General features: G+C 38.4%; 1 protein-coding gene across 1 annotated transcript; it reads left to right on the top strand.

Annotated features, from left to right (window-relative positions):
- Positions 1-593: 593 nt before the first annotated feature.
- Positions 594-13,780, top strand: LOC136209775 (uncharacterized). Its single transcript, XM_066001359.1, has 8 exons — positions 594-692; positions 778-880; positions 986-1,090; positions 1,181-1,266; positions 1,443-1,684; positions 2,669-2,858; positions 7,367-7,550; positions 13,173-13,780. Exons 1-8 carry the CDS (start codon positions 640-642, stop codon positions 13,476-13,478), a joined length of 1,269 nt encoding a protein of 422 aa, XP_065857431.1. The 5' UTR covers positions 594-639; the 3' UTR covers positions 13,479-13,780.
- Positions 13,781-14,325: the final 545 nt, after the last annotated feature.

Genomic DNA, 14,325 nt, shown 5'->3' with positions numbered 1-14,325 from the left:
AAATCAATTATATTCCTAAATTACAGCAGAAATATCCATATCTAATAAAAAATACTCTAGGAAAAAAAATTACGCGCTCCTTGTTTTTCTTGTTCTTCATTTTTCGAGTAATAATTATCTAGTAACGTTAAAATTTAACCAATAAGTTGTATTATGGAAGAATTACTCCATAACAAGCAAATTCTATCTTAAAGGAATTGTCCCGTATAGGTCTCAAAATTTTCTCCTTCTATTGTATGTTCTTTCAAAAGTTGAAAAGAGTCGAAATGATCATGAAGTTGGCAATCAATGTCAGTTTAATCCAAATCGAAAGTTAGTTATCAATTGTAAAAATTACCAACTTCGGAACTGAGTTGAAACCTAAATATCGATTTTCGGTAAAGTAATCTTCCCTCCAACTTCAAGTATCATTTTGACTTTTAATTTGAATAGTTATATTAGGCAGAAATTTGGATTTCATCCCAATTAAGTAAAAATAAAAAAAAAAATATAGGGAAGAAAATAAAATACTTCCAAGAGGTCGGCAGGGCCCCCGTGTAATTATTAGAAAATACAAGGTCATCAATTCAAAAGGAATTCAATTATACATTTACCGAAATTGGAAAAAGAAAAAAAAAAGGTCTCAGTAGCACCGTGGAAATGGGCAACGCTCAATCTCCTCCGGCGAATGCTCGCTTTGCTTCTGCCACCAGGTTTCACCGTCGAGCTCACTTATTCTCCTTCTAATCTATACTCAATTTTGTTGCTTGTAATTAACAACTTCGAACTTTAGCGCAGAGCTTTTACTCAACATAAACTTGATGACCTCAAATCATTTTTTACTTCTTTGGCCGCACAATCAAACAGCAATGGTGAATACGTATCCCTCTCTGCTTTTCAGGTTAGTTATATAACCGATTTTATTAGTTATTGTTTGTCGATCAGTGTGATGAATTAATTTTTTGCAATTATTGGGAATTGATTTGGTTTTACTTGTTTTGTTTAGGTATATTTTGGATTAGAAGGTCCTCTAGGCCAGAGATTGTTCGACTTAGTTACTCAGAAAAGAAAAGATAACAAACTTACTTTCCAGGACCTCGTGATTGCTAAAGTAAGGATATTAATTTGACTTTTTATTTGTTTGAATAAACTGTAAATTTTTGTTTCATTTAAGTTCAAATTTATGTATACACATATGCAGAGCATTTATGAGAAAGGAACAAGAGATGAAATGGATGAGTTTGTTTATCAATTACTTGATTTAACAGATGATGGATTAATTGGAAGGTATGCTGTTTTTCAATTAGGCCTAATTTGACGTGTGGATTGCATGTTTAGGCTTCTTTTTGCTGCTTTTGGAGCTAAATCGATAGTTGAATTTGATGTAGTCGATATTATGTAATATGTGACATGTAACAATACTATTTCCCATTTGACTGGTGTTGATTTTTATTTGTTGTCAGGGTTGATGTAGAATCTGTTCTAATTGCAGTCATGAAGAGTGTCTTTTCCCGAAATGTAAATGAAGATGAATCAACTTCTTGTGAGGATGTTGTTAATATGTTTCTTAATGCTGCAACTTTTTCAAAGGATGTTGAAGGATCTACTGAAAAAAGTATGTCTTTTGAGGATTTCAGAACTTGGTGTAGTCTTCTCCCATCCGTCAGGAAGTTCCTCGGTGGCTTGTTGATTCCGCCTAATGCAGGTTTTCGTATTCCGCATTTCTGTAATCCCTTGCCCTTTCAAATCGTTTTTTCATGTTGTTGCTCTATACTTTTTGTACTTTTTGATGAATGTGCAGATTGGATCTACTTCAACGAATGAATGATCTTAGACATTTTTGTTTGATTGCAAATTATTGACCATATGAAGAAGCACATTTAGCCATTTAGTGATGTTTTTCTTCCTTGTAGCGCATGTTAACCTTTAGTATAAATTCTCCTTTATATATTTTTTTTTGTGTGTGTTTAAATTTAGTTTATAAGATTCATAGGCTATCTTTAAATGAGTAGATTCATAAAGTATAGACCACCTTATTGAATGTAGGTCACATGTTCCAAGTGTTAACTTGAAATTTTTGATACAAAGGTATAGCTGCCAATATACCAACTATAATTTAGTTAAGCATGATTGTTCTATTTTTCTCAGTACAGATCTCATCTTCAATTTGAAGTAAAAAGTAAAATAAATCTCGAATAATCGGATTTCAGAACTCTCTGGAAATGGACAGTTGCAAAATTGTAATTATGGTCTTTTCATATTGGGTCGAGAATCAGGAATAAAATATTAGAGTCATATGGTAGTCTGAACAGGTTTTATCTAACCAAGAATTTTTCTTTTTCAGTTTTATTAATTTAGTTTTTTTCACTAGTAACCTTGAAGAGTTTGGTGGTTATAGAACTATCTTATGCATCAGGCTTACAACAACAAAGTTTTGCTGGGAAAATTACAAATAATGGCCAGAAATAACATCTTATGCTGATAATCCATACCATTTTTACAAGTTCACTAGAATTCTAAGTAATGAGAGCATATATTGTCTCTCTTTGCTTTACTGCACGTGACTTTTGTTGATTATGATGCCGAGATAATTTTTGGTGAAATATTTTGGCAATCACAATTCATCTGAGTAAATGAATAAGAAAGTGTGGTTGGTCCCTCCAATATTTTACTATTAAGTTCTGTACAGGAAGACCCGGGTCCCAAATTCCTGAACTGGTATGTGAGGAAAATATTGATCCTAATATGATGCTATTGAGGAAGGAATTTGCGTGGCATATTGGAGGAGCCCTTCCTCAGCATGAGCTGGAGGAATGGAAACTTTTGTACAATAGTTCTGTTAGTGGCCAGAGTTTCAACACATTCCTGGGGAACATATCGTGAGTAGTTTGCCTCTTGTACGATCCATTGGATCATTTGATCAATTATTCCATAGAACAAAACATGTTTCAATATAAGCATGTCTTGCCTTGCCTCAGATTGAATAGTTGCTTTTCTTTAACTCCATATGGGTAATATGGCAATGAATATCTCATATGCTCCCCTGGTCAGAGTATTTAGCTCATACTCTGCATGGTAGTACTGTATATTTCTCTTTTGTAAACAAGTTCAAAATTTCACAAGTCAATTTGATCATTTTGTGTCTGCTGGTGGAGCTTGGTCTATTTAACTGATCTTTCTTGTGTTAAAATGCAGTTGTATTACCAATTGCATAAGTTGGGACCTAGAATGTTTTGGTGGACTAATCCCCATGAGATGTCTGCATTAAACATGTTCAAAAAGAAGGTCGCTTGGACTGCCTAGGCCCATATTACTATGTCTGCAATTAAATCGCAAATGGGGCCGTCAGGAATCGAACCCTAGACCACTTGGTCTAACTGGCTCTGATACCATGCCATGGAACTATTTGAACTAAAAGCTCAAGCTGATAGTTAGAGGTCCATTTCATATTAATATCTAACAATTATAATTCACTTTTGAACATTGTCGCATGGTTGATGGACATTATTTGTTACTTGTTTGAGTTGTTTCAATGATATTGTTCTTGAAATGTTGTTGTTTGCACGCTTTTAAGGATATATGTTACAAATATACATGTTTTGCTATATTAAATCATTTTATATTATTATTTTTAGATAGTATAAATGTTTTAACTGTATTTATATAATAATTTGTTTATTAACAACAACAACAACAACAACAACAAAGCCTTAGTCCCGAAATGATTCGGGGTCGGCTAACATGAACCATCATATAAAACCGTGAAAATCAAGTCGTGTCAGCGACACAGATTCGCTCCCTCCACTCCGTCCTATCCACTACCATATTTTCCTCAATTCCCAATAAACTCATATCACTCTCGATCACCCTCCTCCAAGTTTGCTTAGGTCTTCCCCTACCCCTCACCACTACATCCCTTTGCCACTCTTCGGTTCTCCTAACCGGCGCATCAAGCGCTCTACGTCTCACATGGCCAAACCACCTTAGTCGGTTTTCTCTCATTTTATTCTCAATAGATGTGACCCCTACTTTTGTCCGAATTATTTCATTACGCACCCGGTCCTTTCTCGTGTGACCACACATCCATCTCAACATACGCATCTCCGCCACCGACATCTTATGGATGTGGCAGTGTTTCACTACCCAACACTCCGTACCATATAACAATGCTGGTCTAATTGCCGTCCGGTAGAATTTTCCCTTCAATCTATTAGGCATGCCGGGATTACAAAGGAAACCCGTAGCACTCTTCCACTTCGACCAACCAGCTTTAATCCTATGAGCAACATCTCCATCTACTTCTCCATCCGTTTGGATAATAGATCCTAAATACCGGAAGCAATCCGAGGCCTGAACAACTCTCCCATCTAGGATGATTGTCCTTGCCTCCCTACTCCTACGGCTGCTAAACTTACACTCCAAATATTCTGTCTTACTTCGACTCAACTTAAAGCCTCTAGATTCTAGAGTTTGCCTCCATAGTTCCAACTTCATCTCCACTCCTTCTTTCGTCTCCTCAACCAACACAATATCATCTGCAAACAGCATGCACCATGGTATACCATCTTGAAGTGAACTTGTTAGTTCATCCATAACGATGGCAAAAAGAAATGGGCTTAGTGCGGAACCTTGATGCACTCCAATCGTAATAGGAAACTCTTCAGTTTTCCCAACACTAGTACGTACACTCGTGCATACTCCCTCATACATGTCCTTTATGATGTCAATATATTTCCGCGAAATGCCTTTCCTTATCAAGGCCCACCAAAGTACTTCCCTTGGTACCTTATCATATGCTTTCTCCAAGTCAATGAAAACCATATGCAAGTCTTTCTTCTTATTTCGATAGTGCTCCATTAATTGTCTCATTAGATGGATGGCTTCCATAGTTGATCTTCCCGGCATAAAGCCAAACTGGTTTTCCGAGATCTTCACCGTCCTCCTTAGCCTTTGTTCAATCACTCGCTCCCAAAGTTTCATAGTGTGACTCATTAATTTGATTCCCCGATAGTTGGCACAATCTTGGACATCGCCTTTGTTCTTATACAAAGGGATTAAGGTACTTTTCCTCCATTCTGATGGCATCTTATTGTTTCTCCAAATTTTGTTGAAGAACGTCGTCAACCATTCGATTCCTCTTTCTCCCAAACATCTCCAAATCTCAATAGGGATGCCATCAGGTCCTACTGCTTTCTTCAACTTCATCTTACTTAATGCCATTTTGACTTCACCCTTTTGAATTCTCCGCAGGCATTCATGATTTATCATATCGTGATGGATACTTATATCTCCAACATCTTGTTGGCGATCTCCATTAAATAAGTCATCAAAATAGGACCTCCATCGTTCCTTGATATCCTTATCTCCAACTAGGACTTTCTGGTCCACATCCTTCACACATTTAACTTTTCCGAGATCTCGCGTCTTCCTATCTCTCATCCGAGCAATTCTATATATGTCTCTTTCCCCTTCTTTCGTATCCAATCTTGTATACAGATCTCGATTCACCTTTGCTCTAGCATCTCGTATGACCTTCTTTACTTCCCTTTTAGCCTCTTTGTATTTTTCTTAGTTCTCGTCACTCCTACATTTCCCCAATAGTTTATAGGATTCTCTCTTACTCTTTACTGCTTGTCGTACTTCTTCTGTCCACCAAGATGTGTCCTTACCCGGTGGCATGCTACCTTTAGATTCCCCTAGAACTTCCTTCGCTACTTCCCTTATACTATGCTCCATCTTATTCCATATCGAATCTATATCTGAATCCATATTGCAAGTCCAAATATCTTTTTTGGTCATCTCATCCCCAAATTTTTGTTGATTCTCCCCTTGCAATTTCCACCACTTAATCTTAGTCTCTACTTGAGGTGTTTGTTTTCTTATACATTTCCTACTTCGAAAATCTAGCACCACTACTCTATGTTGGGTTGTCGTACTCTCACCAGGGATCACCTTACAATCAATATAACTCTTTCTCCAAGCACTCCTTACTAAGAAGAAGTCAATTTGGCTCGCATTACCGCCACTCCGATAAGTCACTAAGTGGGATGTTCTCTTCATAAACCATGTGTTCATGATACTCAAGTCATAGGCTGATGCGAATTCCAAAATATCATTTCCTGCTTCATTCTTATCTCCAAAACCATACCCTCCATGAACACTCTCAAACCCATCTCGCCTAGAACCCACGTGTCCATTGAGATCACCCCCTAGTACCATTTTTCATCCCTAGGAACCTGTTGCACCACTTCCTCTAAGTCATCCCAAAAAGCTTGTCTTATAGACACATCTAATCCTATTTGTGGCGCATATGCACTAATGACATTCACAACCTCATCCCCTATCACTAGCTTAACACTCATAATTCTATCGCTCTTCCTAGACACCGCTACTACCTCATCAATATACTCCCTATCAATAAGAATACCTACTCCATTTCTACCCTTATCCTTTCCTGAGTACCAAAGCTTATAACCCCAAGGAGCTATCTCTCTAGCCTTAGCTCCAACCCACTTGGTTTCTTGTAGGCATAATATATTTATTCTCCTCCTCTTCATAACATCTACAATTTCAGCTAATCTTCCTGTCAAAGAACCTATGTTCCATGTCCCAAAGCGTAACCTACTACCCTTACCCCTACCCCTACCATTACCGTGGACTAGCTTATTTACCCGCAACCCTTGCATATTTGACACCACCCCCGGGTCCTGGGGTGGCGCGCCGCTTCGGGGCGACGACCTAGCAACCCTTGCACATTTATCACTACACCCGGGTCTAGGAAGTGCAGCGCGTCGCTGAGTAGGGAACGCCCCAACGGTATTTATATTATGGTTCATGTCATAAGATGTGACTAAGTTTTACGCTGGCCGCCACAAACCTACCGCAACCCTCCTCCTTTGTCCGGGCTTGGGACCGGCTGTAAAGGCCACCAAGTGACCCTCACAGGCGGAGTTAATTTGTTTATTAACAAATAAGAAAATATAAAAATGCAAATCTGATTAATTCTCGACTAGTCCCCGACTAATCCTTGAGGATGCCTAACATTTTTTACAACCTTAGCATTAAATATTGCATAAGGAGATTAAATGTCTTCATAATACTGTTACTGGCCATGGAATGCTTTCTGATATGAGATTAGATGGTCTGTGCTGCTTGCAATTTTATAATAAAAATGAAAACTCCTCTTGAATAAAACTTCTCTCAAGTTTACTTATTTACATGTTTCATGGTTTCTCATTGGTTTGTCTTCATTTTAAGTTTTTTTTTAATAATGGGCACGATTATAGTATAGAGGCTAATTATTTCTAATGTTATTTCAACTTCTTGGTTGGCAAAACTGTTTATTTAAATAGAAAATGGAATTAGTAATTGTTGAACTAAATTGCAGAAATGGTGAAGGGCCGACAGTTTTGATTGTTAAGGATAAAGAAGACTGCATTTATGGAGGTTATGCTTCACAGCCTTGGGAAAAGCATGGCGATTTTTATGGGGATATGAAGTCTTTTCTGTTTCAACTCTGCCCCACGGCTTCAATCTTTAAGCCTACTGGTGCAAACAGCAATGTGCAGTGGGTATGTTATCATCTCTTATACAACAATGATACTTAATGGTAATGAATTAAGGGTCAATTTGGCTCCTGAAGTTGGCAATATTTGACAAATTACCCCAAATACAATCAAATTTCAATACCTAAAAATTTGTCAAATTTGTGGGTAATTTGTCAAATATTGCCAACTTCAAGGTTTTATTGATATCTTAACTTTTATTTGGGCTAAACTGAACCTGTCTGCCAACTTTAAGGGGCCAAATTGACCCTTAATTCCTAATGATAATTACCCTGAAGGAATCATTGTTCAAATTTTTATGCAAGAAATCCTAAGGTTAAGTGTAAGTGTAACAATCTTGTTTTTAGGAAGTTGATCTCTTAAAATTGGCTTAATACATTAGGAGCCCCCTGAACTTGGCCCCAAAAGCTGATTGGCCCCCTGAACATATAAATGTCTTGTTAGCCTCTGAACTTGCTTAAAGTGACATGATTAACTCCCTAAGTCCACGTGGCAAAACATGATTGGATTTGGACATATTGAAATGTATATCTCTTGAAGCAAGTTCAGGGGCCAATAAAACCATTGTAAGCAAGTTCAGGGCTCTTTTTTCAAATGGAAATACTTAAGAAGTTCAAACTGACAGAATGCTTAAGTTTCTGTCACTGGGCCATCTTCAATATAGGTGTAAAGGTGATTAGATGTTCCAGAAAAGACAGTTCACCTAGTTATATGGCTGTCCTGGCCTATCCATGGAGTCTTTAACCTCTGGATGGTCCCCCGCTTGAAAGTTAGGAAAACATTTACTAAAACAAGGGTGGAAGCATACCCCATGAAAACACTCTGCCAATTGTAACCTAGGAAGCACTGACACTTCTAAGAGGTTCACGTATGAGTGTCAAACACTCCGGAGACACGCACCCGACACTGCAAAATAAGTGTCCCCTCTTTTTCTTTTTCTTTTTTAACAGGGAGACTTTGGAGATACAGATTCTAAGTTAATTAAATAAAATATAGGGGTATTTTTTAATAATTTTACAAAATAGAGGGGTTGGTATGTACAAAAAACAAATAAAACCCTAATAAAAAATAAGAAATTTCAAAATCTAATGAAAAGAACATAGCAGCCGCCCCTTTTTTGGTAGTTTAAATAGTTTGAAGTATCCAATGTTTCTTTTTGTTGATTTAATGACTTATTATGGATGTTATTTATGGTTTATAGTACCAATGAATGTCACTTATATATATAGCGTGTCCTTCCGTACCCGTGTCTCGTATTTTTTAAAAATGTTGTTTGCTGCACCCGCAACCGTATTATTACCCATGTAAGTGCATCCCAGAACTCCGCCTGTGAGGGTCACTTGGTGGCCTTTACAGCCGGTCCCAAGCCCGGACAAAGGAGGAGGGTTGCGGTAGGTTTGTGGCGGCCAGCGTAAAACTTAGCCACATCTTATGACATGAACCATAATATAAATACCGTTGGGGCGTTCCCTACTCAGCGACGCGCTGCACTTCCTAGACCCGGGTGTAGTGATAAATGTGCAAGGGTTGCTAGGTCGTCGCCCCGAAGCGGCGCGCCACCCCAGGACCCGGGGGTGGTGTCAAATATGCAAGGGTTGCGGGTAAATAAGCTAGTCCACGGTAATGGTAGGGGTAGGGGTAAGGGTAGTAGGTTACGCTTTGGGACATGGAACATAGGTTCTTTGACAGGAAGATTAGCTGAAATTGTAGATGTTATGAAGAGGAGGAGAATAAATATATTATGCCTACAAGAAACCAAGTGGGTTGGAGCCAAGGCTAGAGAGATAGCTCCTTGGGGTTATAAGCTTTGGTACTCAGGAAAGGATAAGGGTAGAAATGGAGTAGGTATTCTTATTGATAGGGAGTATATTGATGAGGTAGTAGCGGTGTCTAGGAAGAGCGATAGAATTATGAGTGTTAAGCTAGTGATAGGGGATGAGGTTGTGAATGTCATTAGTGCATATGCGCCACAAATAGGATTAGATGTGTCTATAAGACAAGCTTTTTGGGATGACTTAGAGGAAGTGGTGCAACAGGTTCCTAGGGATGAAAAAATGGTACTAGGGGGTGATCTCAATGGACACGTGGGTTCTAGGCGAGATGGGTTTGAGAGTGTTCATGGAGGGTATGGTTTTGGAGATAAGAATGAAGCAGGAAATGATATTTTGGAATTCGCATCAGCCTATGACTTGAGTATCATGAACACATGGTTTATGAAGAGAACATCCCACTTAGTGACTTATCGGAGTGGCGGTAATGCGAGCCAAATTGACTTCTTCTTAGTAAGGAGTGCTTGGAGAAAGAGTTATATTGATTGTAAGGTGATCCCTGGTGAGAGTACGACAACCCAACATAGAGTAGTGGTGCTAGATTTTCGAAGTAGGAAATGTATAAGAAAACAAACACCTCAAGTAGAGACTAAGATTAAGTGGTGGAAATTGCAAGGGGAGAATCAACAAAAATTTGTGGATGGGATGACCAAAAAAGATATTTGGACTTGCAATATGGATTCAGATATAGATTCAATATGGAATAAGATGGAGCATAGTATAAGGGAAGTAGCGAAGGAAGTTCTAGGGGAATCTAAAGGTAGCATGCCACCGGGTAAGGACACATCTTGGTGGACAGAAGAAGTACGACAAGCAGTAAAGAGTAAGAGAGAATCCTATAAACTATTGGGGAAATGTAGGAGTGACGAGAACTACGAAAAATACAAAGAGGCTAAAAGGGAAGTAAAGAAGGTCATACGAGATGCTAGAGCAAAGGTGAATCGGGATCTGTATACAAGATTGGATACGAAAGAAGGGGAAAGAGACATATATAGAATTGCTCGGATGAGAGATAGGAAGACGCGAGATCTCGGAAAAGTTAAATGTGTGAAGGATGTGGACCAGAAAGTCCTAGTTGGAGATAAGGATATCAAGGAACGATGGAGGTCCTATTTTGATGACTTATTTAATGGAGATCGCCAACAAGATGTTGGAGATATAAGTATCCATCACGATATGATAAATCATGAATGCCTGCGGAGAATTCAAAAGGGTGAAGTCAAAATGGCATTAAGTAAGATGAAGTTGAAGAAAGCAGTAGGACCTGATGGCATCCCTATTGAGATTTGGAGATGTTTGGGAGAAAGAGGAATCGAATGGTTGACGACGTTCTTCAACAAAATTTGGAGAAACAATAAGATGCCATCAGAATGGAGGAAAAGTACCTTAATCCCTTTGTATAAGAACAAAGGCGATGTCCAAGATTGTGCCAACTATCGGGGAATCAAATTAATGAGTCACACTATGAAACTTTGGGAGCGAGTGATTGAACAAAGGCTAAGGAGGACGGTGAAGATCTCGGAAAACCAGTTTGGCTTTATGCCGGGAAGATCAACTATGGAAGCCATCCATCTAATGAGACAATTAATGGAGCACTATCGAAATAAGAAGAAAGACTTGCATATGGTTTTCATTGACTTGGAGAAAGCATATGATAAGGTACCAAGGGAAGTACTTTGGTGGGCCTTGATAAGGAAAGGCATTTCGCGGAAATATATTGACATCATAAAGGACATGTATGAGGGAGTATGCACGAGTGTACGTACTAGTGTTGGGAAAACTGAAGAGTTTCCTATTACGATTGGAGTGCATCAAGGTTCCGCACTAAGCCCATTTCTTTTTGCCATCGTTATGGATGAACTAACAAGTTCACTTCAAGATGGTATACCATGGTGCATGCTGTTTGCAGATGATATTGTGTTGGTTGATGAGACGAAAGAAGGAGTGGAGATGAAGTTGGAACTATGGAGGCAAACTCTAGAATCTAGAGGCTTTAAGTTGAGTCGAAGTAAGACAGAATATTTGGAGTGTAAGTTTAGCGGCCGTAGGAGTAGGGAGGCAGGGACAATCACCCTAGATGGGAGAGTTGTTCAGGCCTCGGATTGCTTCCGGTATTTAGGATCTATTATCCAAACGGATGGAGAAGTAGATGGAGATGTTGCCCATAGGATTAAAGCTGGTTGGTCGAAGTGGAAGAGTGCTACGGGTTTCCTTTGTGATCCCGGCATGCCTAATAGATTGAAGGGAAAATTCTACCGGAAGGCAATTAGACCAGCATTGTTATATGGTACGGAGTGTTGGGCAGTGAAACACTGCCACATCCATAAGATGTCGGTGGCGGAGATGCGTATGTTGAGATGGATGTGTGGTCACACGAGAAAGGACCGGGTGCGTAATGAAATAATTAGGACAAAAGTAGGGGTTACATCTATTGAGAATAAAATGAGAGAAAACCGACTAAGGTGGTTTGGTCATGTGAGACGTAGAGCGCTTGATGCGCCGGTTAGGAGAACCGAAGAGTGGCAAAGGGATGTAGTGGTGAGGGGTAGGGGAAGACCTAAGCAAACTTGGAGGAGGGTGATCGAGAGTGATATGAGTTTATTGGGAATTGAGGAAAATATGGTAGTGGATAGGACGGAGTGGAGGGAGCGAATCTGTGTCGCTGACACGACTTGATTTTCACGGTTTTATATGATGGTTCATGTTAGCCGACCCCGAATCATTTCGGAACTAAGGCTTTGTTGTTGTTGTTGTTGTTGTAAGTGCATCCCAGATTGTAACTTTGAAAGTTAGAGACACCACCAGATCAATACATGTCACAAAAAATCCATGGCCAGTTATTCCTATTCAGAATTCCTTTTTGGATAACTAGGAACCCAAAACCAGGTCGTTTGAATCATCGATTGAAATGGAAGTATAGCAGAGGTGAATTTCAATGTGATGGAGGTTTTTGAGCTACAGGTTTTCAAGCAATTAAAGAGTGAGGCAATTCTTACGCAATCTTGTAGCGGACAGCCTTGACAGGGAAAAAAATTTCCCTGTTTCAAAATTGCCAATGCATGTATATCTGACTGAGAGACATGAATTTGATGAATTTAGGTTAGGGTAAATTCTAAAACATGTAGCTACACGAATTGTCAAGAGCATGCCTGTGGTTCTTTTGCCACTTTGCTAAAAATTAGGATCTTTTAGTTTGACACTGTAAAAATGATCTTTGACGACCTCAAAATGAAAATTTCCAAGAATTAAAATTGTTTACTATCACGGTTACTATGGAACCACGGTTTTTATTTTCCAAAATTAGCAATTTTGGAGCTTTCTTTCTCTAACCATTCATTTCTCTCCCACCAAACAATACCTAAATGACCTCAAAATGAAGATTTCCAAGAATTGAAGTTGATTTAATTCTTGGAAATTTTCATTTTTGGTCATTTTAGAGTGTCAAACTAAAAATTCTCATTTTTAGCAAAGCGACTTACTCATTCATCTCTTGGTCGCAAAAAAAACCATGGGTATGCCTTTGACAATTTGTGTAACCACATGGATTTTTTTTTTAATTTACCCTTTAGATTATGCAAGTCAATCTATTTTTACATTCATTACGGTGGTTTAGCCGTTTGAACAATTATTTCAAGTTCACTTTCTTCCTTTGGTTGAGGATGATACTAACTGCACTGCATGCTTTATGGCTTAAGATTAGAAGCGAAAATCTAGTTAGCATCAGTTGTAGTGAATATAATGTGTGCTCGGCTCGGGTTTTTTTTAGAAAATGATGTTATAATTGTTAATGAATTGGCAGTGTGCAGCGAATTTCACTTCAGAAAGCATCCCAAATGGCATTGGTTTTGGAGGACGTTCAAATCACTTCGGCCTATTCCTTGCAGCAAGCTTTGATACGGGACACACCTTCGCTTGCACCACATTTGGCAGTCCTTCCCTCTCTAAAACCACTCGCATTATCCCGGATGTTATAGAATGCTGGGGAATTGTTCAAAAAGGAGGAAAGCAAGAAAAACAGGACGCTCTTAAAGGTACGGTGTTGGAGAGATTCAAGGAGGACCGCAATATGATGAATTTGGTTGGCCTCGCAAATTCGAGCCAATAAGTTTGCTGGTGAGTTTTCAAACTGAAGTATCCGAAAAAGAATGCGATATTACATTAAATTTGAGAAGGAAATGTCTACTTTGATCATTTTACCTGTTTATATGTATGTACTGGAACCAAACATCTCTATGCATTTGGTTAAACAGGGTTTCCGCGCGGAAGTAACGATTGTATTATAATTTGTTTTTTGAGAATTTGAGTTGCTGTTGCTGAGTTGATCTGGAATTGTATTGATGTATCTATATACAAATTGTTGTGTTATTCCTATAATTTTTGTAAACAGATATTCTAAGTTGGAGTTAATTTAACATCTATGACTGGTCAACACGAAGTCAACATACCACGCCAGTAATTTGACCTTCATAAAAGTCAAAATTGCTGACGTGGTACGTTGACCGGTCAACTTTTGACTTTTAAGAAGGTCAAATTGCTGATGTGGTGACTGGTCACAATTACTGGTTGTACATTTTAGTAGGAGGTCAACAAAATATGCAAAATTAAGATTGTACATCAAAAATGTGAAATAGTACTAAAAACATGTCTAATCTTCTATTTGAAAATAATTACATAACTGAATTGCAAAATTAATATGTCTATTGGACAGTATATGGATACGTTTAAATTTGTGTCTGTGGTTTTGAGAAAGTGCAGATTTATAAAATACTAAAATTTTAAACTATAAGCAAGATCAATTTTACTTTTATCAAACAAAAAATTTGATCATTATTCAGACAGTCAGTCATAATAGGGGACTGATTTCGCCTGTACTCTCTTTACTTAGTCCGAAGTAAGCTTGTCGAGAAAGCAAAATTGCCTCATCGAGACATTCTATATGATAAATTGTGTTG

This window comes from Euphorbia lathyris, chromosome 10, assembly GCF_963576675.1.
Source record: "Euphorbia lathyris chromosome 10, ddEupLath1.1, whole genome shotgun sequence".
In the NCBI taxonomy this organism is placed as follows: domain Eukaryota; kingdom Viridiplantae; phylum Streptophyta; class Magnoliopsida; order Malpighiales; family Euphorbiaceae; genus Euphorbia; species Euphorbia lathyris.
This window is presented reverse-complemented; position numbering and strand designations above follow the sequence as displayed.